The sequence below is a fragment of the Lepidochelys olivacea genome (genome assembly GCF_965140295.1).
Source record: "Lepidochelys olivacea isolate rLepOli2 genome assembly, chromosome: 4".
In the NCBI taxonomy this organism is placed as follows: Eukaryota; Metazoa; Chordata; order Testudines; family Cheloniidae; genus Lepidochelys; species Lepidochelys olivacea.
This window is the reverse complement of record NC_140414.1, coordinates 98,058,811-98,084,763: the sequence shown is the minus strand read 5'-3', so window position 1 is coordinate 98,084,763 and position 25,953 is coordinate 98,058,811. Positions and strand designations below refer to the sequence as shown.

The window sequence follows — 25,953 nt, the reverse complement described above, 5'->3', positions numbered from 1 at the left end:
ACAGGAGAGCACTCAGCGGTTCGATTTATTGCAGCTTAAAAATTGGAAAGATTAATATAGATGCAAGGCCAAATTATTAAAAAATAATGGTAGTGGCCTGAAACTGGGGGCTGTTGACATGTATTGTGAGCATTTGGCCCAGCTCCTTCACATTTGTTTACAGTCTCATTAAAAGTCAGTTGCTTCTCTATTGCAGATATGTGGAGAATTGAGTTTACAATGCTGTCTTCCAAAATCAACAGCAAGATTCATAATCCAAAGTAAGGAAACAGTCTAATTCTTCAGCAACTGCTTTCAGCAAATGTTCATTCATATTACATAGATCTGTTTGGAACCCAGTTAAACAACAGATAATCCCAAAAGAAAATAACTCCTGGTGCTCATTCAAAGAAAGCCCAGGCAGAGGCTGAATTGTTGGGGAATGGAGTTGTGGGTACTATTCCAAGTTGCACCCATAAATCACACTGCCTACTTGAGATTCAAAAATAAGATGTCACAGTATATTGTGCAGTGTTCAAAGTATGATCCTGTGTGATCATTGTCTTTGCTTTCCCTCAGTGGGGCTCAGATACCCTTCTGGATGCTGGATTTCTCAGGGTTGGTACTCTCTTCATAGAGTTCACCTACCTGCTGGGCTTTGCAAGCTTGGCTTACCCTCTGTGAGGCTCAGATAGCCCCATGGTTTGTTTGGCTCTAGGAATCCAATGTGGGGACTGCTAGTGTACTCAAGCTTTTCTTAATACCCAGGCTTCACCCACTTTTGGCACCAAGGTAAGATTTCATGCTCAACAGATTAGACAGATTTTCATATTATGAGTGTCCATTTCCTGTATTGTGTGCTTTGGTCAGCCATGAATGAAATAGTTAATGTGGACATTTAAATTATTATTGGATATGAATACTCATAAATCTTCTCAGTTTATCCCATTACTTACAAATATCTATCTTGTTTTCGATGCCCACTACGTGCTTTTCCTATTTCTGTAAATTTGTTCAAACACATTTGCAAAATGGAACAAAATTTCTAAATTTGTGTTTTAAATTTGCACCATTTTTACATGCACCATACCCTGGAAAGTATGTTAAAATCCACAAACAAATCATTACCTCCTGTTGAATGACAGTTTTCTAAAACATAAAAACAACAAAGCCCTTGCTTGGATGATTTCCCTAATCCTGCACTGCAGTAAATGAAAGATATTTTTAAATATATTCCCTGCATTGTACAGTATACATATCCTCCTCACTCATGCTTTTTTCAGTAGATCAGTGTACTTGCAGTGCATTTTCTAAAAAAAACCTGTAGATGGAGCTAAAAAATCAGCTCTGCAAAAATATTATGCAATAATGACCCAAACTTGGAAATACAGTGTGTTGTATTGTTTAATTATTTTCTGCGTTTGAAACAGAATGCACACACTAATTTCAATCTCATTAGATTACAGGTCTTTTTATTTTAAAAAAATGTAATTCACACTAAAACACACACCAGTGGTGAACTTGGTGTCCCTGCTGTTCGTATTAGATTGACATCAATGCACTCCAGGTATTAATACTTCATTGACAGCAAGAGACATTCCTTTATGCATGTTCTAACTAGGCTGGGAGAAGTACAAGACAATCCTTTTGGTACAATACAGTTCGTTTTTTGCTTCAGTTTATATAGCAATGGTTCTGCTCTTGTGTACCACAGAGGGTATTTAGGGCTTGCCCTACACTTTATGGAGCCTTCCTTAGGTTCATTCCTCTTCATAGGTCCCTTGGACCTCTGCATACCAGACATTCCACTGGCTGCCAACTGAGTTTGGAGACTGTTGTCTAGACAAAGCCATTGCCATACTAGGAGTGCAGCAAGTGAAGCAGAAGGAACTCCTCAAAGGATGCCTTAGGCAGCAATTATGCTAAGCAAGCCTAGGCTACAGATAGGGAAGCAATAGATGCTAAGCAAGAAAAAAAATAGACTGCTGAGAGAGCAAGCTGTCAATTGACAGGTGTCTTTCTAGACGTGGCAACTGTTTAGCAGGGGTTGTGTGAAGTCTCTTGCTGGACAGGGCCATGTGCAGCTTCGTGCATAGTATAGGCATAAGGCAGTTACAGAAGATATTACAATTGACTTGATTTTAGAGAATTAATAAATGACATGGGAGTGGTTAAGCCACAAGCATTTGCCTCAGGATAAGGTTTATGATCCACATGCATGTATGATGATTCAGCATTTAACATTAGACAAGTTAGGGATTGTATCAGTTTAGTCATAGACTATGCTGAGACCTAACATCCAGCTTTACTTCATCCAGTAAATGAAGTAGTATTACTGAAATTTGCATATAGAAAAACCATTTGTTACTTACTAGGAGATACGTGAAGTTGCCCATGTGCTAACCTGCATAGCTGCCTACTGATACCTCAGTGGACACATCTGATGAATAGTAACATGAAACACACTACAGGCCTGGATTGTCCTGTGGGATCTGTACACAGAGGGTCCTCTGAGTGAGAGTGATCATGGAGGAGGGGGTATCAGGGAGAAGCACAACACTTTTGAACTTAAATTCTAAAAGAACAAAGTATTAAAGCATTTTTATTAATATGCAAACAGTAATTAACTGGGCTTTTCTGTAATTCATTATTTTTTATCTTTTCTAATGTCACGGTCAGATTAGAGCAAACCTAAAAAACATAGGTTTCTGAGCTCACTGTCAGTTCTTTCCCCAGTGTTCATGTTTTGAGAAAAAAAACTTTTTATTAAGTTGTCTATTTAGTAATAATGTTCAGAACTCCTTCCAAAGAGATTTGAATAGACGGGCATAAATAAAATGTCACTCTCCTCTCAAGTCCAGATTCAAAGCCCACTGAAGTCAATGGGATTCTTTCTAATAGTACCCAGAGGATACCTATTGTCAAGAACAGTGATACATGGAGTCCTTGCCCAGTACAAGGAGTTATGCAAAACTGATCACAGTATCGGGGGCTTGGTGGGTTGCTTAGTAGTGCAACATCGTTTAAATACTCTTGAATTCTTTTTCTTTCATGCAGGAGACAAATGCTTCCAATTATGGCCTTTTGCAGGTTGCACTGAGATCAGGTCATTGCCATTTACAAGAGTTGCAATATCTAAGTTTTCAGTGCCAAGAGCTAAAATGCATCTAAGGAAAAAGAAACATACTGGGGTGTGATATCAACAGAAAAAAAACAAACTGCAGTTCTAGGAATTAGCATTTATTATATAGACAAACTTTTTAAAAATCAACCCAATCCTCACAGTGTACTGATTTACACGGGACTGTAGGCTCAATTTCTTCTGTCCAGAATAAGCTATTGAAGGAAGAGACTTTTTCTGCAGGATTTTGTCATTTTTGTCAGTTCTACAATTCAGATACCAAGATATGAAGTAACTTCTTAAAAAGAAGAGGCATGATCTGAAACAAACAAAAATCACATTTTATAAATACTGAGTTCTGAGAGCCAAGTTCTACTCAGATGTACATGTGCATCTGGTGACTTCAGAGGGAGTTCTGCACAAATCTCTGAGGTAAGAATTTGGTCCTGAATGTGTGTGCAGCACAATTTTAATTAGATGTAATCTGAGAAGAAAGTTTGAGCATGATGCACATATTTTTAGCATGAGAAATGATGGAAAAGCAATATCCACCATGTGTCACACTTTTAGCTCATTGATTGTACATATTTTAAAAAGGAAAAAAGTGATCAAACAATACTATTTTGTGTATTCTAATTGAAATATTCAGTCAGTCTCTAATCTCAGTTTTTAATGTTGAATTGTATTAAAAAAACCTGCTTAACATTTTTCCTAAATTTCAAAATTCTTCCATCAGAACTGACTCTGGGTACATGTAAAACGTAGTTTTCAAAGCTAGCCAGTACTTGTATATTAAATAACACTGCTCACAATAATCCCTTTGTCAAAAGCTTGAGAAAGGAGATGGTCTTTGCATTTGGATCCAGGGGTTAACATACTCAGTCTTTGTCAGACCAGTAGAGTAAGCAAACTAAAATATGCACCAACTCCTGCTCTCAACTAGACTCAAACAACTTGTCAGTGAACAAATGGCAATCTTTAATTAAACATACTATGGCATCTTTATTTTAAGTCAATGGAAATAATCATATGTGAGTGAGGCAAGCAAGATTTGGGGAAAAATTCTCAAAACACTTAATGACTTAGGCACCTAAGTCCCATTGGTTTTCAAGTTGGTTTGGTGCTTTTGAGAATCTTACTGCGTCCCTATATTACTGCAGATATTGAGTGCAATAATCATGTAGGCTAGGTTCAAATGAGGCCTCACTGTTTGTTTACTTCACTGGCTAACTCCTATAGCCGCTAAAAAAGGCCACAGGTGTAACAAAATTCCTCCAGACTATTAAAGACCAGTGGGGGACACTAATCTAATAATGCCACACTTCAGCCTAATGGTTTCTTCAATGATAATACAACATTACATCAACATGTTTCATTGTGAATACCATGCACTGACAAAATCCATCAAAATCACACAGTTTTGGGTCAATGAACAGGATCTGCTAAAATATCCCTCTCCTTGTCATTCTCAGAGATTTTAAAGCGAGAGGGAACCCTTTATGATCATCGAGCCTGACTTCCTGTATAACACAGGCCAAAGAGCCTCACCCAGTAATTTCCGCATCAAACCCATACTTTCTGTTTGAGCTAGCATGTAGTATTACATGCAGATAATAAGGACATTATTTACTGGTCACGTTCTTAAAACATCATATTTCAGCTGTATTTTTGACATACCAAAAATGACCAGTCCATAAATGTTCAAGTTAAAAAAAAAAATATTGGGAACAGAAAACGGCATTCAAACTAGTAGAGAAATATTTATTTCTTTTCTTCTAACTTACAACTAGCCAGAGAATCCCGCTGGATTAAAAAAAAAAGTAGTGCTGTTTGCATGAGAATTTTGGAGCTAAATTAGGAGTTCCTCGGAAGTGGGAATTTAAAATTGTGAAATGTATGTAAAGAGAAAATGAAGAATCAAGGTTAACTTCAGAATCAAACAGAATTCCTGATTCTCAGGCTTTCATCTCATGAAGTTTGTTTATACTGTATTGTGGCAAGTGTTTTAAACTAGAATACTGTTCAAAATAAAGAATAAAATCAAAAGCTTCCTTAAGCTTCAAATGTGTGTACCTGGGATTATGAAGCTGAAGGCTTTGAGTTTTCCTTTCCATTAGATCCAAAATTTGCTTCGCATTCCTTGCAGGTATGATGACAGTGCCTAAAATCAGGAGGAAAATAGAGCATTCAAAATTTTTGCTCAAATTTCTCTAACACAGCTGTCATCTTTGTGACGCATATTTGTATGTGTTCTTTTAGAAGGAATTTGTTGAACAGGCTTTATAGAAGGAATCTCTTGTTTTTCCATTCATCTGGTTTATGTTCTTACCATAGAATATCAGGGTTGGAGGGGACCTCATGAGGTCGTCTAGTCCAGCCCCCTGCTCAAAGCAGGACTAATCCCCAATTTTTGCCTAAATAGCCCCCTCAAGGATTGAGCTCACAACCCTGGGTTTAGCAGGCCAATTCTCAAACCACTGAGCTATCCCTCCCCCGAGTTCTTCAGTCCTTCCAGATGTCTTACGGTATGGGATGATGTCTGAATGCCCCAGCAAAACAACCTTATTATTATTATGTATTGTTTATTTTATTTTCAGTAGTGCCCAAAAATATAGTAGAGCTTTCCAAGCAGGAAAAGGAAGCATGATCCCTGACAAAAGGAACTCACAATCTAGACAAGACCACTGGGTAAAGGCAAGGGTTACCAAGATATAGATGGCCAATTGGCCACATCTTTGTAATATAGTGTTGTGTTAATACAACAGGGTTTGGGAGGGTGGAGGTGGGGGGGTTAAGTGGGGGAGGGAAGATTTTATTTTAAAAAAAATTTTGGTTTAGGATATTTAAATTATTTCAAAATACCCTTCCAATTTCCCATTATCAGTCAGCTAATTTACATAGGCATCACAGCACAAGTGGGCCTTCAGAAGGGATTTTAAAACAGAGAGGTGGCCTTGTGGATGAGCTTTTGGAAATGCATTTCCTATGCGGGGAGCAGTGTAGTAGACGTGGACAAAGTGAGGGAGATTATCATAGGCTCAGGGAAGGAGGTGGGAGTTAATGCAAAATGAGATGTGGGTGGGAGCAGCATTTGTATAGGGCTTTGAAGGCAGTGACAAAAAACTTGAACTTGATGTGTTGGACAGGGAGCAAGTAGAGAGATTCAAAAGGGGATGACATGGTCTGAGGTAAGGAAAATGATCTTAGCAGCTGCATTTTGTATGGACTGGAGATAGGATTGGCCAGAGAAAAGGAGGCTGCATTAATTATGGCAGAGAATGATTAACTGAGGGATATGAAGATGTGGTGGAGGAAAAAGATGTAGGATTTGGATACATACATCTTGGACATATGGAGCAAAGGAGAATTCAAAGGTGAACCTCAAGTTACAGGCCAGATAGATGGTGTGATATTTAATGGCACCAGACAGAAGGTAAATTGCTAACTGTTGATCTTTTATAATTAGTATATGGAGAGGCTGGGGATTTAATCCTTTAAATTATAGGATTATTTATGTCTTCCAAACAATGCAGATTATATTGTATTTAATTTGTATCTTTCTAATAATTACTACATAATCTGGAACTGCATAACTGCAATATATATCCTTAGGTATAGCATTCAAGAGTGCCCTGTGAACTAAAGCAAAAGGTTTAAATGTACTCTGTAGTTGCCTCTCTCCTTCATTCTATTGTCAATAACTATGTTTTGATCTAAAATTGAGCGATCTATATTCAAGACAAACCTTTTATGTTCTGGACCAAATGGCTGAACTCCTATACTTTGGAACTTTCTTTGGCATGCTCGTATGTATGACATTGTCCCAATGGCAAGACCAAAGGCACCAGCAACTGTACAAACAGATCACAAAATATTGTTAGTATCTTGAGTTAGACTCTTGAACTATCATTTGTCCTTTTTACAGTAAATTGCACTTATGTGGGACTTTTTAATCAAAGTGCTTTATAAACACAAAGATTATACTGTAATAGTGTAAGTTCTCTTGTCACTGAAAGACTGCAGCTGGTTAATACACAGCAACACTGCACAACAGTTTAGATGTGAAAAAGAATACTGTGTACACTTGGAATTTCAGGGGGAATTTAGATGTGTAACAATAGCGCAAAGTGAAATCTGACAAAGACATAAGAGCTGACTCCCCCTGCCTTTGCAAAATGGCCCATGGTATTTTTGATGACTACCACTAGCTAGGGCCTCAGTTTAAGTCTTGTCTTCCTATGTCACAGCCTTCCTTAATACCACTAGGCTCTGGTTCAGTACTCATTCAAAAAGAAAAGCTACTTCTAGCAACACGTTGAATTTTCTGTGGAGGTCTCAAATCCAAGTCTACACCAAATGCAACCTGCTTGGCTTTTGAAAACACACGAGCTTATGTCATTTAAATGGCATCGTTGCATTATGTAAATGCAATACAAAACAATTTCTGTGCAAACAATTTTTTTAACAAAATGTTCCAAAGTTAGACACGTAGGATAAACTGAATTTGTATTATATATCTTTATTTGAGTAGTTATTTTCCTATAATACTTAAAGAACTTAACCATGTTGAGAACTCATTCTGGTAGTCATATGGTATTGCCAGGGCCTTACTGCTGTACGTTATGTAACAAACGACAGTACCTGCCCCACAAAAGCTTATACTCTAAAAGACTAGACATAAGAGGCAGATAAAATAAGCAAGGTTGTAAGAGCAGGGAGAGAACATGAGAATAAAACTGTAGGATAGTGTATCACAGATTAGCTATGTGCACAATCAGCAGCCCAAATTCTTCATTAGCCTATCTATGATCAGATGACAGAATTCTGTGTGCATTATGTCAGGGTAGGGATAGGATACAGAGGGACCTAGACAAATTGGAAGACTGGGCCAAAAGAAATCTGATGAGGTTCAACAAGGATAAGTGCAGGGTCCTGCACTTAGGACAGAAGAATCCAATGCACCGCTACAGACTAAGGACCAAATGGCTAGGCAGCAGTTCTGCGGAAAAGGACCTAGGGGTGACAGTGGACGAGAAGTTGGATATGAGTCAACAGTGTGCCCTTGTTGCCAAGAAGGCCAATGGTATTTTGGGATGTATAAGTAGGGGCATAGCCAGCAGATCGAGGGACGTGATCGTTCCCCTCTATTCGACATTGGTGAGGCCTCATCTGGAGTACTGTGTCCAGTTTTGGGCCCCACACTACAAGAAGGATGTGGAAAAATTGGAGAGAGTCCAGCGAAGGGCAACAAAAATTATTAGGGGTCTGGAACACATGACTTATGAGGAGAGGCTGAGGGAACTGGGATTGTTTAGTCTGCAGAAGAGAAGAATGAGGGGGGATTTGATAGCTGCTTTCAACTACCTGTGAGGTGGTTCCAAAGAGGATGGTTCTAGACTATTCTCAGTGGTAGAAGATGACAGGACAAGGAGTAATGGTCTCAAGTTGCAGTGGGGGAGGTTTAGGTTGGATATTAGGAAAAACATTTTCACTAGGAGGGTGGTGGTAGAATCTCCTTTCTTAGAAGTTTTTAAGGTCAGGCTTGACAAAGCCCTGGCTGGGATGATTTAATTGGGGATTGGTCCTGCTTTGAGCAGGGGGTTGGACTAGATGACCTCCTGAGTTCCCTTCCAACCCTGATATTCTATGATTCAAGGTGAGAGTTAATGAGGCAAAGGTGGGGAGGTACAGATTTTGATTGGAAGTTTTCCCCACAAGAAAGAGGTAGTATGGGAGAGGTGCTTGTGGAAGAAGCAGACAAACAGACCATTGAGAATAGTGTTATTGACAGAACCATGGTGAGGGCTGACCTTGCAATAATATAATAGTGCAGATAGGGCAATTAAAAATTGAATATACACTCTTACTGAAAAAGTCTTAATTAAAAAAGCTTTACTTAATAAATTAGTTTGTAAACTTAGTAGAATCCTATTTACCTAAACTGCTATGCTGACACCTTATAGATTCAGATAAACAGAAGTTTGGATAATTGACGTTCTCTAGAACAGGGAGACACACAGTTAGCACACAAAGGAAGTCTGGATAGTGGAGGTTTGGAAAGTGCAGATTCTACTGTTAATAAAGATCCCCCAAGCTTTTATTTCCTTTTAAAATAAAAGTACTGACTTACATGCAATTTTAGGTAATGATCCAAATCTTGGGTTTGATGAGAGAAAGCCTAAAATAAAACACAATAGTTAAGAATGTCTATCTACTTGAGAAACTCATCAACATCTAACAACAAAAGGGGTCTTTTTCTAATAAGCCTTTCTCATTTCTCAGAGCAAGGCCTATACCTGCAAGTATGGTAGCTTTGATTTAGGAAAATACACAATTTCCAAAGCATTCTGGTAATTCCCAATGCATTTATTTGTGCAGCAGCACACAAGCTTCGGGGGAAAATACTTTGTGCTGTCATGTGGGGGATTGAAGTCCAGGTCTCTCATTCAATTTCTTGCTCTTTGGGTCAGCATAAACTGGGAGATAGCTCCTAGGACCTTTTTTGCCAATAATCAGCCCAGTGTTAATTGTCACCAGATAGAGTCATGTTTATCCTCTTTAATAGGAATGGAGGAGTCACTCTGACATTTGGGCTTTTGAGGAGAGAAGATGTAGTTCATGAACAGAGGAGAAAATGGAAAGATTCTCATCCTTCTCCACCAAAATTCCCCCTCCCCTCAAATGGACTAATATGACAATAGTGGCTTGTTTCTAATCTCAATTTTGTAGCATCATGTATTGGTATCTGTGGATGCTCAGCTGATGCCATGAGACAGCAAATCAAAATGCAGCATAAGGATTTTTCCATATAATCCTCCAAATGCCTGTGGATCCCTCCAATTTTCCTGTTTACATCCCCTTCACCCATAAGCTCACAAGTTGCAACCACCATTCTGGACATTGTATAGAACCTGTTCAAAATACCCAGACAGGATGACTGATCACAACTGTGTGATGTGACTGCCATATCTAATCTCAGCCAATCAAAGGAGCAGGAGTCAGAATGAGCCAGTCCATTGAATTTTGTACCAGCACTTGTCTGGTGACTCATCCATTTCTGCAGAATTTAAAGAGAGTGTGACAGTAGCTCTAAGAGCTACATAATGACCCCGTTCAATGAGACGGAAGACCCTAAACAGTGGAACCACTGTATTTCTGGGGTGGGATGTCAGTGGGAGGCAGGGTATGGAAGGGAAGTAGGGGTGACAGTGCTAGGCTACGCAGGCGAATTCCACACAGAAGAGTTTGGTGGCAGAGGGAGCATAGAGTGGCAGCCAGTAGACTACCACTGTAGAGTCACATAATATAGGAGATGCACAGAAGTCCCAGCTTCTTCTAAAGCCAATGAGCTGTAGTATACACAGTGGAGTGGTTATGCAACCACTCTATTCCAAGTGTTAGATTGTGGGGAGGAGGATTTCTTTTCCCCTAGCCCCTATTAGGTCCTCCGTGCAAAGCCCATTTATTTTCACTTTGTCCAGGTGTTCAGCAGTTGTTTCAAAAGAGGTACAAGATGCCCCATTCATCTCAAATAAGTCAAGGCACAATAATGGCCATTTAAAATTGGCATTCTTAATTACTTCACCGCTGATCATTTTAGCATAAATATCCAGCTACTGCAGAAATGTGGGGAGAGTTATCTGCTAAGGGGTGAGAAACCCAGAAAGTAGTCTGCATCTCCTCCACAGGCATGCAGAGTGCAACCAGGCTGATTCACTACAGAAATGTAACGTGATACTCTGTGCAGATTACACAGCAGCTGTCTAAGATGTCCCTGTCCTCCCATTTAGCCAGTACTCTTTGCATTGAGCCACTATGTATGTTGGCATACAGTCATAGAAACACTGCCAATGCTTTCTAGAAGCCAGAATTTAGAGCTACAATGCCAGATTCTGATACCCTGACTTACATGGACTTGTATCCTATTCCACAAGTAGTCCCAATGAAGTCAGTGATGATTCTTGATTACAGAATGTAATCGTGACATATTCAGGCCGCTAGTATTTGCAAAGGTCTGAATTCAAAAGGAAATACAGTAAAAGCTTTGTTATCCAGCATGTTGGGGGAATGGTGGGTGCCGGTTAATCAAATATTCCAGTTAACTGAGAGTTATACTTTACCAATGGAATATCAATTTGCAAAGAAATTGGAATACAATAAAATGAATAAAATATAAAATACAGTAATACAGTATACAGGTATTCACCAATGTACTGCACTGCAGAGTGGCTGGTTTCTTGAAGCACTTAGGTGTATACAGGTAACCTACTGTATAGAAAACTTTATCTTTTGACACTACGTATCACTATGGGCAGCACATGGCATACACCCAGATCACTAAAAATACACTTAAACTGTACTGAACATAAGTTGATCTTTCTTTGATGATTCAGAAGACACTTCAGGCTCTTGCAGTGCCTCACGGTCATCATTATCAACATCAATTATCATTGTAGATGTAGAAGGTGTAGTAGATTGGGCTGAATCTGTAATGACCCTATGACACACCCTGGAAGCTGCTTTTTTGAATAAATTCATATCATCAGCTTGCTTACTTGTCTTCTGCCTCTTTTGCATAAAAGTAGAGGGCAGAATGTGCAATTGCATAACCTCCTAGGCAGTATACCAGTCCTGGTTACTAGACTGAAGATTTGTATTGGGAGATATCAGAAATGCTGGATAATAAAGCTTTCTGGTTGATAAAGTGCCAGATAACACAGCTTTTACTGTATTCAGAATGAGTTGTGGCAATGCATAGTTAATCATCAAATCATTATAACAGTGATGGCACTGAGTGGGAAGAACATTCAAATATGAAAAGCAGCAAGCTCTGGAGGAATTCTCATTTAGTGCTGATTCCAGATCAGCATGACTTAGGTTCAGTTTTAATATAAATAAAATGATACATGTATATCTTCCATTTACCATTGTAAATTAGTCCCTGAGTGATGAGCATGCTTCCTAGAGACAATGGAAGACCTGAAAAAAACAAGCAAACAAAAAAATTCAGCACTTTGCTCACTACTGCTGACTGGCTGAGAATTATGTGCATCTTTTTTGTATTTGTTATCCTGTCTTCTCCATCCCAGCTTGCTTGTCTCATTCACCTATTATGCCTGCTCTTAGACGGAAAGCTCTTTGGGGCAATGACGGTCATTCATTATGTTTGTACAGCACCTATCACAGTGGAGCCCAACCTGGTTGTGACTTTTTTGTGCTACTGCAGTATAAACAACAACAAAAACTTGCATGACCATAGTAGTATGTCCCCTCAAGACAGCAAAACTAAAATGTATCTGACCTTGATAGCAGTTTGATTAAATGATGAAACCCTTAGAAGCTTTTCAAATCTTTTCCTTTCAGAATGTCCACATTTAGAGTTGCCATCTGGCCAACTTTACACTCACTCTGCAATGACTTTTGTTTTTGTTGTTGAAACTAAATAGAAATTTTGTTATTTCTTGAAAAAATTCAAAATCAAGATCACATGAAAGAAAATGAAAAGTGTCTCTTGGGTGAGAGTAATAATAGATTTAAAAAATAGTGACATCAACTAATAATAATAGTTAACTATTAACAATTAAGGGAACAATTCTGCCACTTTTACTTACATTAAGTGTACCTTATTATGTAAGTAGTCCCACTGATTTCATAGTAAGTACTACTCAGCATAAGTAAGGATGACAGAATTAGGCCCTAATAACAATCCTCTCTCAAATAAATTTAAATGTTAAAGTAACTGGCAAGACATGCAGTAGAATTTAAAGCAGTAGTTCAGCTAAAAATACATCAGGTGCTGATTCTCACTGGGATAAGAATTAACATGAGTTACCTACCTCTGTACCAGAAACTTTCATTTCTACATTCTCGACTGATCCTTTCTACTTCTTTTCTATTGATGTGAGCATCTGAGATAGGACAGTAGAGACCAGACTGAAAAGAGCAATCTTCTGTTAGCTTACTGATTTTTATCTTATAAGATCATTTTTAGACCATTTAAGATTAAAAATAGTTACTAATACATGTAAAGTGAAGAGAAAATACTTCCTTTCATAAGTAATGCAACCCTCCCTCAAGTCTCAAAACAAACACACACACGCACAAACCCCATCTCTAGTTAGTGAAGCAATCAAATATTTGATAATTCAAGAGCAGAAATGTGAAGCACTGTTCAGGTTTTAAAGTGAAAAAATGTCATGCTATTTGGAACATCTTGCCTGCAATAGTTTAGGTATTAATTTTAGACAGGCAGTAAATTGGTGTTTCTTCTCTTAATTCTTTTTTTCTGATCAGCCACATTCCTTTAGCTGATGTTCAGGGATTGAACTGATAGGAAAAAAAGGCAATGCTACTCTCAGGTCCTCCCACAAAATAAACCCCAACCACTTGAAATGCCAAATGAGAAATTACTCTTGGTAGGTTGTGCAGATATTCAAATTATAATCTCTCACACCCTCCAAGGCACTGCAGTCTTAACTCCGACTCGTGCAATTCAAATACACCTATGGGCTCCGTTGGGCTCCTCTGGCTGGGTTTCTCCTCAGAAGGATTCAGTTGTCCTACTGGATTCTGTTGATGCCCACCCAGTAATGGCAGTAAAATGTCACTCACAATAGATTGTGTATGTCCCTCTCTTTTCTTTGTTGAGCAGTGAAATAGTTAATAATATTGATATTTTAGTACCATCTCTGGGCATCTGAGTTAACATCTCTCCAAGGCTGGCTCTAGCTGGGGTCCATGGTTGAACTGCACCCACAGAAATCAGGTCTGGATGTGCATGGTTGGGAGTGCAGCTGGCACTCAGGTCTGTCTGCCAAAAACCACAACAACTTCTCTTGGCAATGGGGACCAGTGGGAAGCCTCAAGCCAGCATGGAGGGGAAAGGATTTAGGTAGGGTGGAGGGGCAAGCTAGTCTGTTCTCCTTGTCCAGCCAGGTAGGGAGCAGCAGTGCAGGGGATGGGGTAGGGCAGCAATAGGGGGGCCTATGGTGTTGCTGGGACAGGGGTGGCGCTCCAGGTTATGATGCAACTCCCTTTTGGGGATCCTGGGGAGAGGGAGAAGGGCTGGATATGGGGCACGGAGGGGAAGACCCTAAAATTCCTTCTCCCAAGGAAGCCTTGAGCCAGCCAAGAGGGGTAAGAAGCAGGGTGGGGGCAGGCAGGGCTCCTCGAAGGGACAGTAGGGGGGTTTCCTTTGAGGGCAGAGGCTACTGGGAGGGGGTGGGTATAGGAGTCATGTGGAGAGGGAAGGTAGGGGCTTCTGCTTTCCTGGATTTCTAACCATTGTAATAATCATCATTAAGGCTAGGAGTCTTTCACAGAGGTCACGAAAGTCATGACTCCGGAACCTCTGTGACTTCTGCAGCTGCAGCGGCTGACCCCAGGGCTGCCCGAACAGCTGAGGCAGCCCCAGGGCTAGCCACACTGGTCACTCCCTGGGTGCCCCAGACTGCTCCCCGCCCAGAGGAGCAGCAGCAGTGGCAAGGCCATTGGCCGCTCCCTGGCCAGAGCAGCGGTGGTGGCAGAGCCCCAGGCCACCCCCTCCCACCCCCCGGAATAGCAGCATCTGCTGGAATGCCCCCTCATCCCCAGCACCTAACATTTAGTAAGGGGTATTTTTAGTACAAGTCATGGACAGGGTCACGGTCCATGACTTTTACTAAAAATATCCATGACTAAATCGTAACCTTACTTATCAATAAGTTTTCTTACACTGAACTAACTCACCACTATGCTGCTACAGCTGTACACATGCACTGTACAAGAGTTTGGCATAATCAGTCTCCTGTACAGTGCATGTATACAGTTGTAGCAACATGGCAGGGACTTAGTTCTGTTTAAGAAGACAATTATAAATTGTTATTTTATTATGTTTCTATCTGGCTGCCCAGGAAAGGTTTCATAGCTGCTTTAAGTGCCTAGTAATAATGTGAAATACCTGGTGTAAATATCCTGGGGATACTATCAAGGGCCCTCTCTGACCCCCCAACTCCTCCCTCTTTATTCCTCATTACAAAAACAGACCTACAATATGGTATCTAGATGTCATTATAAATATGTGATCTGTAAAAAGTTCCTGAAGTTACTGTGAAGTGATGTATACTAAGTAACAGGAAATGGAAAAACTCTTTGCTCATGAAAGCAAATCCTCTTCATTACTAAATAAAATTGGTACATATACTGGGGAGGGTATGTTGGCTTCATCTGTGCTGGATTAGCAGTCACCAGGTAATAGCATTCATACCTAGACTTCAAAGGAACTGAGTATAAGTGAAGAGGGGATTGGAATAGACTCTGACTGGCAATTATGACCTCAGGCACTGGGATGGTGAGATAAAGGCAGAGCCCATGATAGCTGGAGGGACAGACACATAGAATGCTAGGAAGGTAGTCTTCAATTTACTAGGACTATAACTCTAAGGTTTAACCTACCAAGATAGGCTGTGGCCTACCCTGTACTCTAGATATGATTTTATTACATTTATCTTTGCTTTTATTCCATTTACCAATAAACTTCAACACTTCCAAACCTGAATGGTGCTGCGACTCCATGTGCCAGGTCACAACGCACGGAGCAGGGAGTCGGAGCCAGCCCCAGCACAACCCCAGTCCCGGGGGACAGGAGCTGCTGCTGTGGGGTGAGTCAAAGCTGGGCTTGGTCTCCAGGCCAACCCCTCTTCCCCTAGGCCTTCCCGCCACACCGAGCTGGGATTAGGATTGTGGTGCTGGAGAGGAGTGTACTGCTGCAGGTGGTCGGTGCCCCCTCAGTGGGACAAGGAGGAGGCTGAGTGCACCTACTGACTTAGAAGGCTATTTCTGCCACTGCATCTCACTGAGACGAATGGGGCAGTTTAGACTTCATAGTTATTGTTGAAAGCTCTGTGCAGACTCAGGCAGATGTCATTGTTTCAATTACACGCAGTTCACATTTCCAAGGCTTTATTTACAATCACAAAAACTGAAAATGTACTTTTTAAAAAAATGAAAGCTCAGATTTTGTAGCACAAGTGCCACCTCAGTAGAGATGTTGGTATGCCATAGGGTATGTCTGCACTTGGAGCTAGAGATGTGATTTCCAGGTCAAGGACACATACCCAAGCTAGCTCTGCGCTAAAAATAGTGTTGCCATGGCAGCATGAGGAATGGGTGGGCTAGCTGCCCTGAGTACGTGCCTACAATATCTTGGGAGGGTACATAATTGGAGTGGCTAGCCAATCCTGCCAGCCCTGTTGTCATGGCTATGCTCTACTTTTAATATGCTAACTCAATCACTGCTGACATGGGTATGTTTCCTCAGTGGAAAATTGCACCCCCAGCTCCAGCTGGAGATATACCTATGCTGACATGTACCACCTCAATGTGAGCCCTGTTAGTTTTGTAATCCTGGTGATGAAATAGGTTTATTGGCTGCAGTCATTATTACATTTTCAGATAGTGAATGCCCCAGTCCTCATTCAAACACAACTCCTACTAAAGTTAGTGGGAGTGTTGCTTGAGGAAGGCCTTCAAATTGATCACAAACCAAGTTTCATAGCACTGTGTGATGGGGTGTGCTCCCCACACTGGCCCTGCAAGAGCTGGGTTGGGCCAGGTGGGCCCAATCAGCTAATTAGGCTCCAAACAGGGGAGAGCTATAGGCAATTAATTAGAGAGAAGCTCATGTGTGAAGGACAGGTGGGGCTTCTACAAAAGATAGGAAATTGGAAGCAGAAGGGGCTGCAGAAAGGTAGTCTATGGTCACTCCCTGGGAGAGTGTTTGGCAGTTATAGAGGGAAGTAGCCCACGGTTGTTCCTGGGAGGAGGGAGTAGAGTGGCTGGCAAACCCCAGAGAGTGGGGGAGTGCTGCGGTAAGAAGCAGCCCAGGGAATAAGCAGCAAGGTTGGGGACTGAGCAGACCTTGGCTGCATGTTGTAGGGTCCGTGGGCTGGAAACTGGAATAGAGGGTGGGCCTGGGTTTCCCTACCCACCAGTGGGGCAGTGACACTGGTGGAGCAGTGAAATGAAAGACCATTGGGGTCACTGTGGGAGTGACAGAGAATTTGAAGGACTGCACCCAGGAAGAGGGGAATGCTGAGTGACCCAGCCAGAGGGATGCTGTGGCTCCTGAGAGCAAGAGAGGCTGCAGGGGAGAAACTAATGGGGTATACCTGCTGAAAGGGGTGTTAACCAGACTAAGCTAATCCCCAGAACCACCAACAGGTGGTGCCATCCAGCAGTGAGTAGAGCAAACCTGTCACATAAGGTCATAGTATAGTATATGAAACTTGTACTGCTCATAAACTATGTCAAATATAATAAAACCTCTACAATAGTACAAACAACAGATAAGAAGTAAATGATTATGAACAGGGTTATTTCATATCAAAATTACTCTTAGTTAAATGTTCACCTATGGCACAAAAGTGGTGGAATTTGGCCTTAACAGGCCTGTTGAGATTTCTTCAGCGTAGGGGAGCTTGCAGCGGGTGTAAAGCAGTGTAACCAAATCCTATGCCAACTGGCCCCCCCACTCCACCTGAGTTGGATGTTGAGGATGAGCCAGAGAGCACCTGTGCTCTATTGGCTCTTAAAAGAGGTCTGGTCCTTTGGAAGCCATAGCCAGCTGGCATAAACTACAGCAGATTAGCTGGGACTGGGACCAGGACCAAGACAGCTTGACTAGAATTAGCAGATGGTGGTTACCGGCTTTCTGACTGCCCTCTGCTTTCTGTCTTCTCTGTACTGAGCAGAATTTGGCACAGAGTCTGGGTCATAACACAAAAGAAGGCTGGATTTTCCAGAAATTGTGAACATGAACATTCTGAAACCTTGTACAGAGCTTAGAGAAGTATAATACAGTAACTCCTCACTTAACATCGTCCTGATTAACGTTGTTCCATTGTTACATCACTGATCTATTAGAGAAGATAATAGTTTAAAGTTGCACAATGCTCCCTTATAAAGTTGTTTGGCAGCCGCCTGCTTTGTCCACTGCTTGCAGGAAGAGCAGCCCATTGGAGCTAGGGATGGGGGCCTGGAACCAGGGTGGGCTGGCAGCCCCGCTATCAGCTCCCCGAAGTTCCCTGTGTGGCAGCTGCCGGGCAGTTCAGGTGTCCCTTCCCGCACTGCTGTGTGCTGCTCCTGCCCTCTGCCTTGGAAGTGCTCCCAGGAGCCTCCTGCTTGCTGTGCAGGGGGTGGGGGGAAGAGGGGTGCTGATGTCAGGGTGTCCCCCTGCTCCTGAACCCCCATCTCCACAGAGCGCGGTGGGGAGGGACATGACAGGGTGCAGGGGTGAGGGAGCTTGCTGGCAGCAGCAGCTGCTGTCTCAACTTGCTGATCTACTTAAAAAGGCAGTCTACTTAGAGTGGGGTCAGCGTACTTAAAGGAGCAATGTGCATGTCTCACAAACACACACTTTGGAAAGTGGGATAGCGTGGGTTCATCATCACGGTCAGTTTCCGCAGGGAATGTTTGCAACCACTTTCATGCTGTGTCTCCTCCCTCCATTCGTGTTGCCTTGGAGAGTCTGAGGCTACGTTAACACCAATGTGTTAACCCTTGAGGGCTCAGCCGAGTGCTAGTTCATCATGTACCAGCAAGGCATTCCCTTGGAAATATCCCACCCTCTGATTCCACCATGACTTATACGGGTTGTGTGTGTGAAGGAAAAAAAAAAACACCCCCCCCCCCATTACATTAATTCTTATGGGGAAATTGGATTTGCTTAACATCATTTTGCTTAAAGTAGCATTTTTCAGGAACATAACTACAATGTTAAGCAAGGAGTTACTGTGTGTATATATAGAAAATTGTGCAAGAACTTATGATTCTAAAACCAAATGTGCTCTATTTTTAATATTGTATGGTATACTATAAACTATATTTAAACTACCTACAGTTATATAGCATCAATACACTTTATTATAAACTTAGTTCTTTTAGAAATTTCTAACTCAGGTGTAAAAATTTACTTTGGATTGAAATATGAAAAGCAAAATCTCAGCACAGCAGAAGGGGTAGAAGTCCTGAAACATACTTAATGACATGGACTAGATCTGTTATTAACATTATGAGACATTTTAACAGAATGCAGGCTTTATTTTTTCAAATTTTATATATTTAATTCTGTAGAAAAATATCATGCTAAAAATTAAGAGCTATTCAAGGAAGTACAAAGTGAAAGCTGCAATGCTGTAATTAACCTATCTGTGGTCTACAGGACTGGACATTGTCATTTAATATTTTACACCATAAATGCTGCATATTCCAGGTATACAAGGGAAGCATGGGCCAACCTGTAGCTATTTTAGGGTGGAGTTTAAGCCATAAGATTTATTGTTTTTGTCAGTTTGTATTAAACTAAACTTAAACATAAGACCAAAGGCTGCCCTCAATTATACCTGTGCAACCCCACTTACTTTGTAAAATACTGTATTACTGCCTTTTGCATTTTCATTTGGTTATGAAAAAATGCCTCCCAGAATCTTGGTTATATCATAAAGAAAATATCTCAAATGACGCCATCTTTCTTGGGAAAATGTAAAAGCTTTATATATGACAAGTAACTCCTGAAGAGCTGAAACCTTGCCCCAAACAACCAGATACCCCTGAGAAAGCTGCCATGAGTATAGTGGACGCAGACACCTGACCTGGAGACCAGCAATCTCTTAATAATTTGCAAATGAATCAGCAGGAACTCCACAGAGGAATACTGGCAAGCCACCCCTCCTCCTCGTTTATATGTATAAGTCCCTGTATTCAGACAGCTGTTCACCTGGATTCCATTTGATAGTAAGAATACAAAAATGCCAGTCATGGGCTAAAGATAGCATTCAACAGAAAGGGGAAGCAACTCCAATTTACCTGTTTGTTTTGTTGCTGTGAAGATGCCTGAACTTTACTTTGGGCTGTTTCTGAAGACATGTCTGTCTGTCCTTCCCCCTCTCCTCCTAACAATCTTGGTAAGCAGCAAAGTCAGCAATGCCGTCTTTTACAGCTGGCTCCTCCTCTCACTGTTTGGTACAAAGGTAAAAAGAGTAAAAGTATTATATTGTTATAACCAACTGTTTACCCAGAGACAACACCATTTTGAAAGAAGCATTGTTTTTATTGCAGATACTATTTGAATAACCTGATATTAAATGTAACTAAAAAAGATAAAATGGCTGAACTCTAAGTGAATTATATTAGGCCACACAATGCATTATCCCCTTTCAGTTATCAGAAATATTGGGTTTGTACTGAGTCAAGCAGGCATGTGTACAGGGAAGGATTATGTGCTGGGGCTTGTGGAGTGCAGCACAAAACTCTCAGTGCTGGAGAGGAGTGAGGACAAATGTGGTTTCAAGCCACCTTGCACCTTCCTGATTCCTGACTGCACTGGAAGCCAAAATGGCCCCTGGCATGAATGAGATGGCTCAGAGAGTTGGTCTAATTTATAGCAGCCTGTTCTGAGTGGTGGCCAGAATTCCCACAGTCAGAGGGCTACCCCCTCCTAGCCATGCCCGGCCTTTAACCCCTGACGCACATTTCTTATTTTTCCACCACAGGACCTAACCATCAAGCCTAATATGAACGAAGTCTGTATTTCAGACCAAGGTCCATCATGACCTAGTTATTTTTCTGATTTTATTTTTTAAAAAATCATATTTCAGAGGTACCCACAAAGGGATTTAGTTACTTAAGCCCCAAATTTAGGTGCCACTGCAATCCACAAACCCCCCACTGGGCTGCTGCATAAACCTGTAGGCTTGTAAACTCTCTGCACCTAAATTTTTTTTGTTATAAAGTGTCCTAAGTTTCTGCCTTTGGTCATGAACACACCACCTCCCTCTCGGCCTCGGGATACCTCTTTCATGCCTAAGCCTCAGTGGGATCTCAGATGTTCCCCTACCCTTTTTGCCTGCAAGGCCTGGTTAAGTGTTGGGGTCCATTCAAAAGTGATGACGGGGTGCTTCCCTTATAACTTTTAGCCCACTGGTTAGAGCATCACCCGGGATGTGGGAGACCCAGGTTCAATTTCCTCCTCTGCCTGATGGGGAGAGAGGATTTGAACAGTTGTTTCCCACCTCTCAGGAGACTGCCATAACAAATGGGCTCTGGGATATTCCTGTATAGGTGCCCCTCAGTCTCTCCTGTTGAAGCTGTTCCACTTTTTGGATAAATAATTAGTCATTGGAGCAGGGGGACTGGACCTTGGGTCTCCCACCTCTCAGATTAGTGCTCTAACCCCCAGGCTCCAGAGCCATTCTCTCTAGCCCAATTTCTATTTATGTATTTATACAAACTGAACAGCTTCAAAAGTCTGTTCTCCTAAGTGGTTGCTGGTACTCAAAGTGTGAACTGTTCCAACTCTTCTCTGTACTGTGCTTTAGTTCTGAGACAGTTACAAAGTTATAACACTCACGAGAAGCCCTGTATTTTTATTTAGCATTGGGAATTCAAATAACCTTTTTTTGTTTGGTTTTTAATGGCAGGGCTGAAGAACTGACCTTTCTCCTTGCTAAAAAGACTTAGGTAAAGCACTGTGTTGATACAAATCTGTAGTAAGGTAAGTCTTCCTGTGCTCAGTTTTACCACATTCAAACTGTATATTGATACTGTTTCTCTGAAAAATGTAATTTTGAAGCTCTGTGGAAGGTGGGGCAAACTGTAAACTCTTCACTGTTTGTCTCACTCTGTCAGTCTCTTGTCACTTAGAAAAGATCTAGGGAAAGGGGAGGGAACTTTAGAGCAGTTTGCCAATCACAGGCACTAAATCTTGGAATTCATACTCTGTTCAATAAACCTAGCTGTGTAGGAACTTGTATTTAAAAGAAGATCATCACAGGAGATTGCTGTAGAATCTGACCTGGCTCCTTTACCACTGCAGCAGAATTTAAGCTCTGCATCACTTTTTCATCATTGTTTTCCAGATTCAGAAAAGTAAATAAGAAGAGAGGCAGGCTTTTTTAGGACTCTGTAATGTGTTCTAGTAACGTGTAGCTTGTAATTAATCTTTTATTACACCCATAAAATCTTGGAAGTATTTCCTATGTTACTAAGCTAAATTTCAGTTTCAACATAATGAAGAATCCCAGAAATGGATGAAGATGACCGAGTTAGCTGCAGAAGCCAATAAGTTTCTCATGTTGACATGGCTGACAGTCTATTTAATTTTTGGTTTTTTCAAAATATTTCATTTAACTATTTTTTACTTTAACAAAAACAAACCTGATTTTTAAAAACATGAATGTTTAATTCAAAAATTCATATGCTTGTATGTTTTGCTGTTGAAGGAAAAAAATGCAGAATACATAATGTTGTTGTTTTAGTTAAATAAAACAATTTAAATGTCTGGTGGTGGTCTCCTCTTAATACAGCATGGCAAGAAAATCCTCCAAATATTAATGATTAACCTGTTGAATTGGAGATAGATATTTATGAAATCATTGGGAGGTGAACTACTTCAATTACCTTTCGTAAATGAAATAACCAACCAGCCAATCATTCATTTTCTGATATAGCTGAAAAACTAATCTGAAAAGTTTTCAAAATCACTTAGAAATGCGTATAGTGCGTACCTTATAAAAATGAAACCTACATCTATCTCTGAGCTGTGAAGAATATGTATTAAGGTTATAACAACCAACAAGAATGCAGTTTTATGTAGAAATCCATGATTAAACTGAGTCTTCCTGACCAGTGATTTAAATCAAATCCACCCTGAGAAGGCTTGATTCAGTGGTTGATAGTGACCACACCACTCTGTGAGATTACTGTGAGAAACAGATGAGAAAAAACAGATTTTTGAGAGTGGGGAAAAATTTAATTGCCAGAGACTTTGTCTTATTGTGTGGGTGTTTCGGGAATAAAGTACTAATTAATCATAGTGACATTTAGCCCAGCGCTTATAGTAACACTTCAGATGTTTGACATCCAGTGGGGTACAAGGGGAAATACTTGCCAGGAGATATTATAAGATCCCTCTAAATTAGAATCTTTATTTTAATTATGGGACTCTTATTTTGGTGCAGGGTACATAGTTTAGTTTTAGGCAATGTCACTAGAAGCGTAACAGGATTAAAATGAAGCAGTGACTGGACACTATTGTTAAAGGTGTGGGCTCAGATGTTTGACATCCATTTCCAAAGTTTACAGAGGAATACTCTGGGAGGCACTGTTACTTTATTTTCTTGGTTGTTTTTGAAGGGATTATGAGAATATTTGGGGAAAAAAGTAGATCACTCTCTTTTTCTTAGGAAGGATGGCATGGGGTTTAGGCACAGGCAATCTGGATTCTGTTCCTGGCCTTGCAGCAGACTTCACCTGTGAGGCTGGGTGAGTCACCCAATCTTGTTAAATCTCAATTTCCTCCTAAGTAAAATACCCTCCTTGCAGCTGGGTTGTGAGGCTTAATTAATGCCTAGGAAGTCACATACTTTGAGACTGTTAAATAGAAAAATCTATACAGAGCAAGACCTAAAACTTTTATTACTTGTTGTTGTTATTTTCACTATACACTAGCATGACTGAGGGCAAAATTTGGCTCATGGGGGTTCTATTTTTCCCAACAAGCTGAATTTTGCCGTCCACCAGGAAAAGCCCTAGATCTTTTCCTGGTTATGTGGAAGATTTTTAGCACCTCCCAGGAGCAGTGAAGACGGGTGGGGAATGCTAGCCCATCAGCAGAGCAAAAAAGAGACCAACCCCATGAGCAATGCACTGCCCCCTACAAATTGGCACCCAGGGTGACTGCCCTGATTGCCTACCCCTAAAGCTGATCCTGCCCTCAGTTCTAGTGTAACCTCATTAAGACATTTGTGTATTTTTGATTGCAGAACTTTGGTCCAGTGTCTTGTTACTTTCTGGTATGTAATTAACCCTCCATATTTAGTTCCATTTATTTTATGTGCATTTTATAGTATTTCGCTCAATATAAAACCTAGGTGGGGTTTTTAAACATGCCTTCCACAAAGGATATACAAGCTCTCATTAAAACCAGCTGCTACAAAATCTGCAATTTGTGATATACGTGCAAGAACTTGGTCACTAGCAAACAGATCTTGGGGAAAAAATGCTGTCAAATTTGGACCTTACAGGGGGTATTAGAACAAAAAAAAATCCTTTTGTGTTTGCAATGATGAGGAAATTGCCTCAGCACAGCACGTACTCCCTGCCCGCTAACGCCCAAACCCACATCAGTGCAGAGGCTTACCGGAGCCCTCTTTGCGCAGCTCTTGCGTTTGAAAACCCAGGAGATCAGACTAAAGAAAATCAGCGGAGCGAAGGGCAACTTTGCAGAGACAAAGAGGAGAAAAAAAAAATCTTACGATCTTTCCGGACTCTAGTTGGGAAGTTACTGATTTTGCATTAGTTCGAAAACTGGGCCCAGTTCGTACTTCCACCGCGCAGACTCCTGCTGGCTGTACCGCGCTCTCTGGCGCGGAGACGCGGCACCCGCAGGCTGTATTCAATTCCTGTTTCGCTGCGGGGGCGGCCGCCCGCCCAGGAAGAGGCAGAGATCAGCTGCAAGAAGCACCGATTCAGCCTCGCTCCCGGAAGCTGCCTGTGTCTGTGGGGCCCTTAGCGAGCTCCGGGCTGCCAGTGTTTTCTCCCCAGTGTAATGTAACTCCCTGGAAAGGGCAAGGGGCCTGTACTGCTGCTGCCCTTTCCTGGGCTGAGACCTCTGGACGCGTCACATACCAGAATTTAGTTTTTGTCCACTGCGGGATATTGTCTCTTCTCTCTCAGACAGTTTACACAGCTATAATTTAGGTGAGTAACTCACACCAGGGCAGGTACTAAATACCCATCCCCATGTACAAAGGAACCTGATTCTTTTGGGGCTGTCGTGTACCTAAAACGGCGTTTACCCTTTGTATTCGTTGTGTAATAAACCCCACCCTTCGTAGGTGCTGGAGCTGGGGGTCTGGCCGCGGCCCCTGGCTTGGAGTTGTCTCCATCATATACAGGGGTTTACCGTTTGGTTCAGTGGCTCTCAGCACCCCCACTACACAGATTGTTCCAGCACCCCTTGCCACCCTTGTTTTAGGGTTGCCTATGATAGGCTGCTAAAATCATAGCTGTCTGCTATGGCAAACCTAGAGTTGGATTGCAACTTCCCCAAAGGTTGGGGTGGGAGAGGAATGAGTGGGTGTGTGGATTTTTATTTACACTAAAGCACCCCCCACTCAAAGCACCAGCTCACTGTATAATAATTTTCTAGTAAATTATAGACAGTTTAAAAAAAAGCCACACTGCCTTGTCTACAGACAAACAAAAAGCAGACTAGAAGAGGGCTCTGCATAGGGGAAAGGGAAGAGAGAAGGTTCTAAATATGGCAGTCAAAATAGTTACAATAAACAAATTTATGCCATTGACAGAGGATTTTAGCTGCTTAAAAGTGGAGCTAGTGGTACTGAGATGGGTATCAAGGCAAAGGGGGAGAAAATGGGTGAGATTCTTGTAAGAATCCCCTCTAGCTTTCATAAAATGAATTTATTTGAAATTAGTTAAAACATTGCACCATGGCAGTACAACAAGAGCCTGATCCTGTGTCCACTGAACTCAATGCCAAAGCTCCCATGGACTTCAGTGGTGCAAGATCAGGCCCCATGATAGGCAAATTCCAACTATTTCATTTAGAATCTACCTTGAACAGAAGCTAAATGTAGTGTCAAATAGCTCTAGCAATGTGTGCAATGACCAAGAAATGATTAACAGCTATGTCTGTGGGGCAATTAAACTGAGCATCTGCCTTCTGTCAATATTGAGATAACTCCCACTGTAACTTACATAAAATATATACTTTACAAGTATAAGTTTGGAGCTAGAATTTCAACTTTGGACAAAATTAACTGAGATTTCTTTTTCTTTCTGAGACAAGGTTCAGG

The 25,953-nt window shown here is 41.2% G+C and overlaps 1 protein-coding gene across 2 annotated transcripts; it reads right to left on the bottom strand.

Moving 5' to 3' along the window:
• Positions 1–1,365: 1,365 nt before the first annotated feature.
• On the bottom strand, positions 1,366–24,814 carry OCIAD2 (OCIA domain containing 2). 2 transcript variants are annotated; one of them, XM_084626409.1, is made up of 8 exons: positions 24,276–24,814; positions 19,943–20,091; positions 12,937–13,033; positions 12,026–12,079; positions 9,231–9,278; positions 6,846–6,951; positions 5,174–5,261; positions 1,366–3,419 (listed from the first exon to the last, which is right to left on the bottom strand). In XM_084626409.1, the coding sequence occupies exons 2-7, from the start codon at positions 20,000–20,002 to the stop codon at positions 5,180–5,182; spliced, it is 447 nt and encodes a 148-aa protein (XP_084482535.1). In that variant the 5' UTR covers positions 20,003–20,091; positions 24,276–24,814; the 3' UTR covers positions 1,366–3,419; positions 5,174–5,179. The 2 variants fall into 2 exon arrangements, with proteins under 2 accessions (XP_084482535.1, XP_084482534.1); XM_084626408.1 differs by having other exon boundaries at positions 24,391–24,813.
• Between the last annotated feature and the right edge of the window lie 1,139 nt (positions 24,815–25,953).

Bases quoted from the DNA above. Each gene is read 5' to 3' on its own strand.
- OCIAD2 (XM_084626409.1), bottom strand. From the start codon at position 20,002: ATGTCTTCAGAAACAGCCCAAAGTAAAGTTCAGGCATCTTCACAGCAA. The intron at 13,034-19,942 runs GTAAATTGGAGT...TGCTCTTTTCAG, and splicing joins CACAGCAACAAAACAAACAG to TCTGGTCTCTACTGTCCTAT. The intron at 9,279-12,025 runs GTAAATGGAAGA...GTTTTATTTTAG, and splicing joins TCAGGGACTAATTTACAATG to GCTTTCTCTCATCAAACCCA.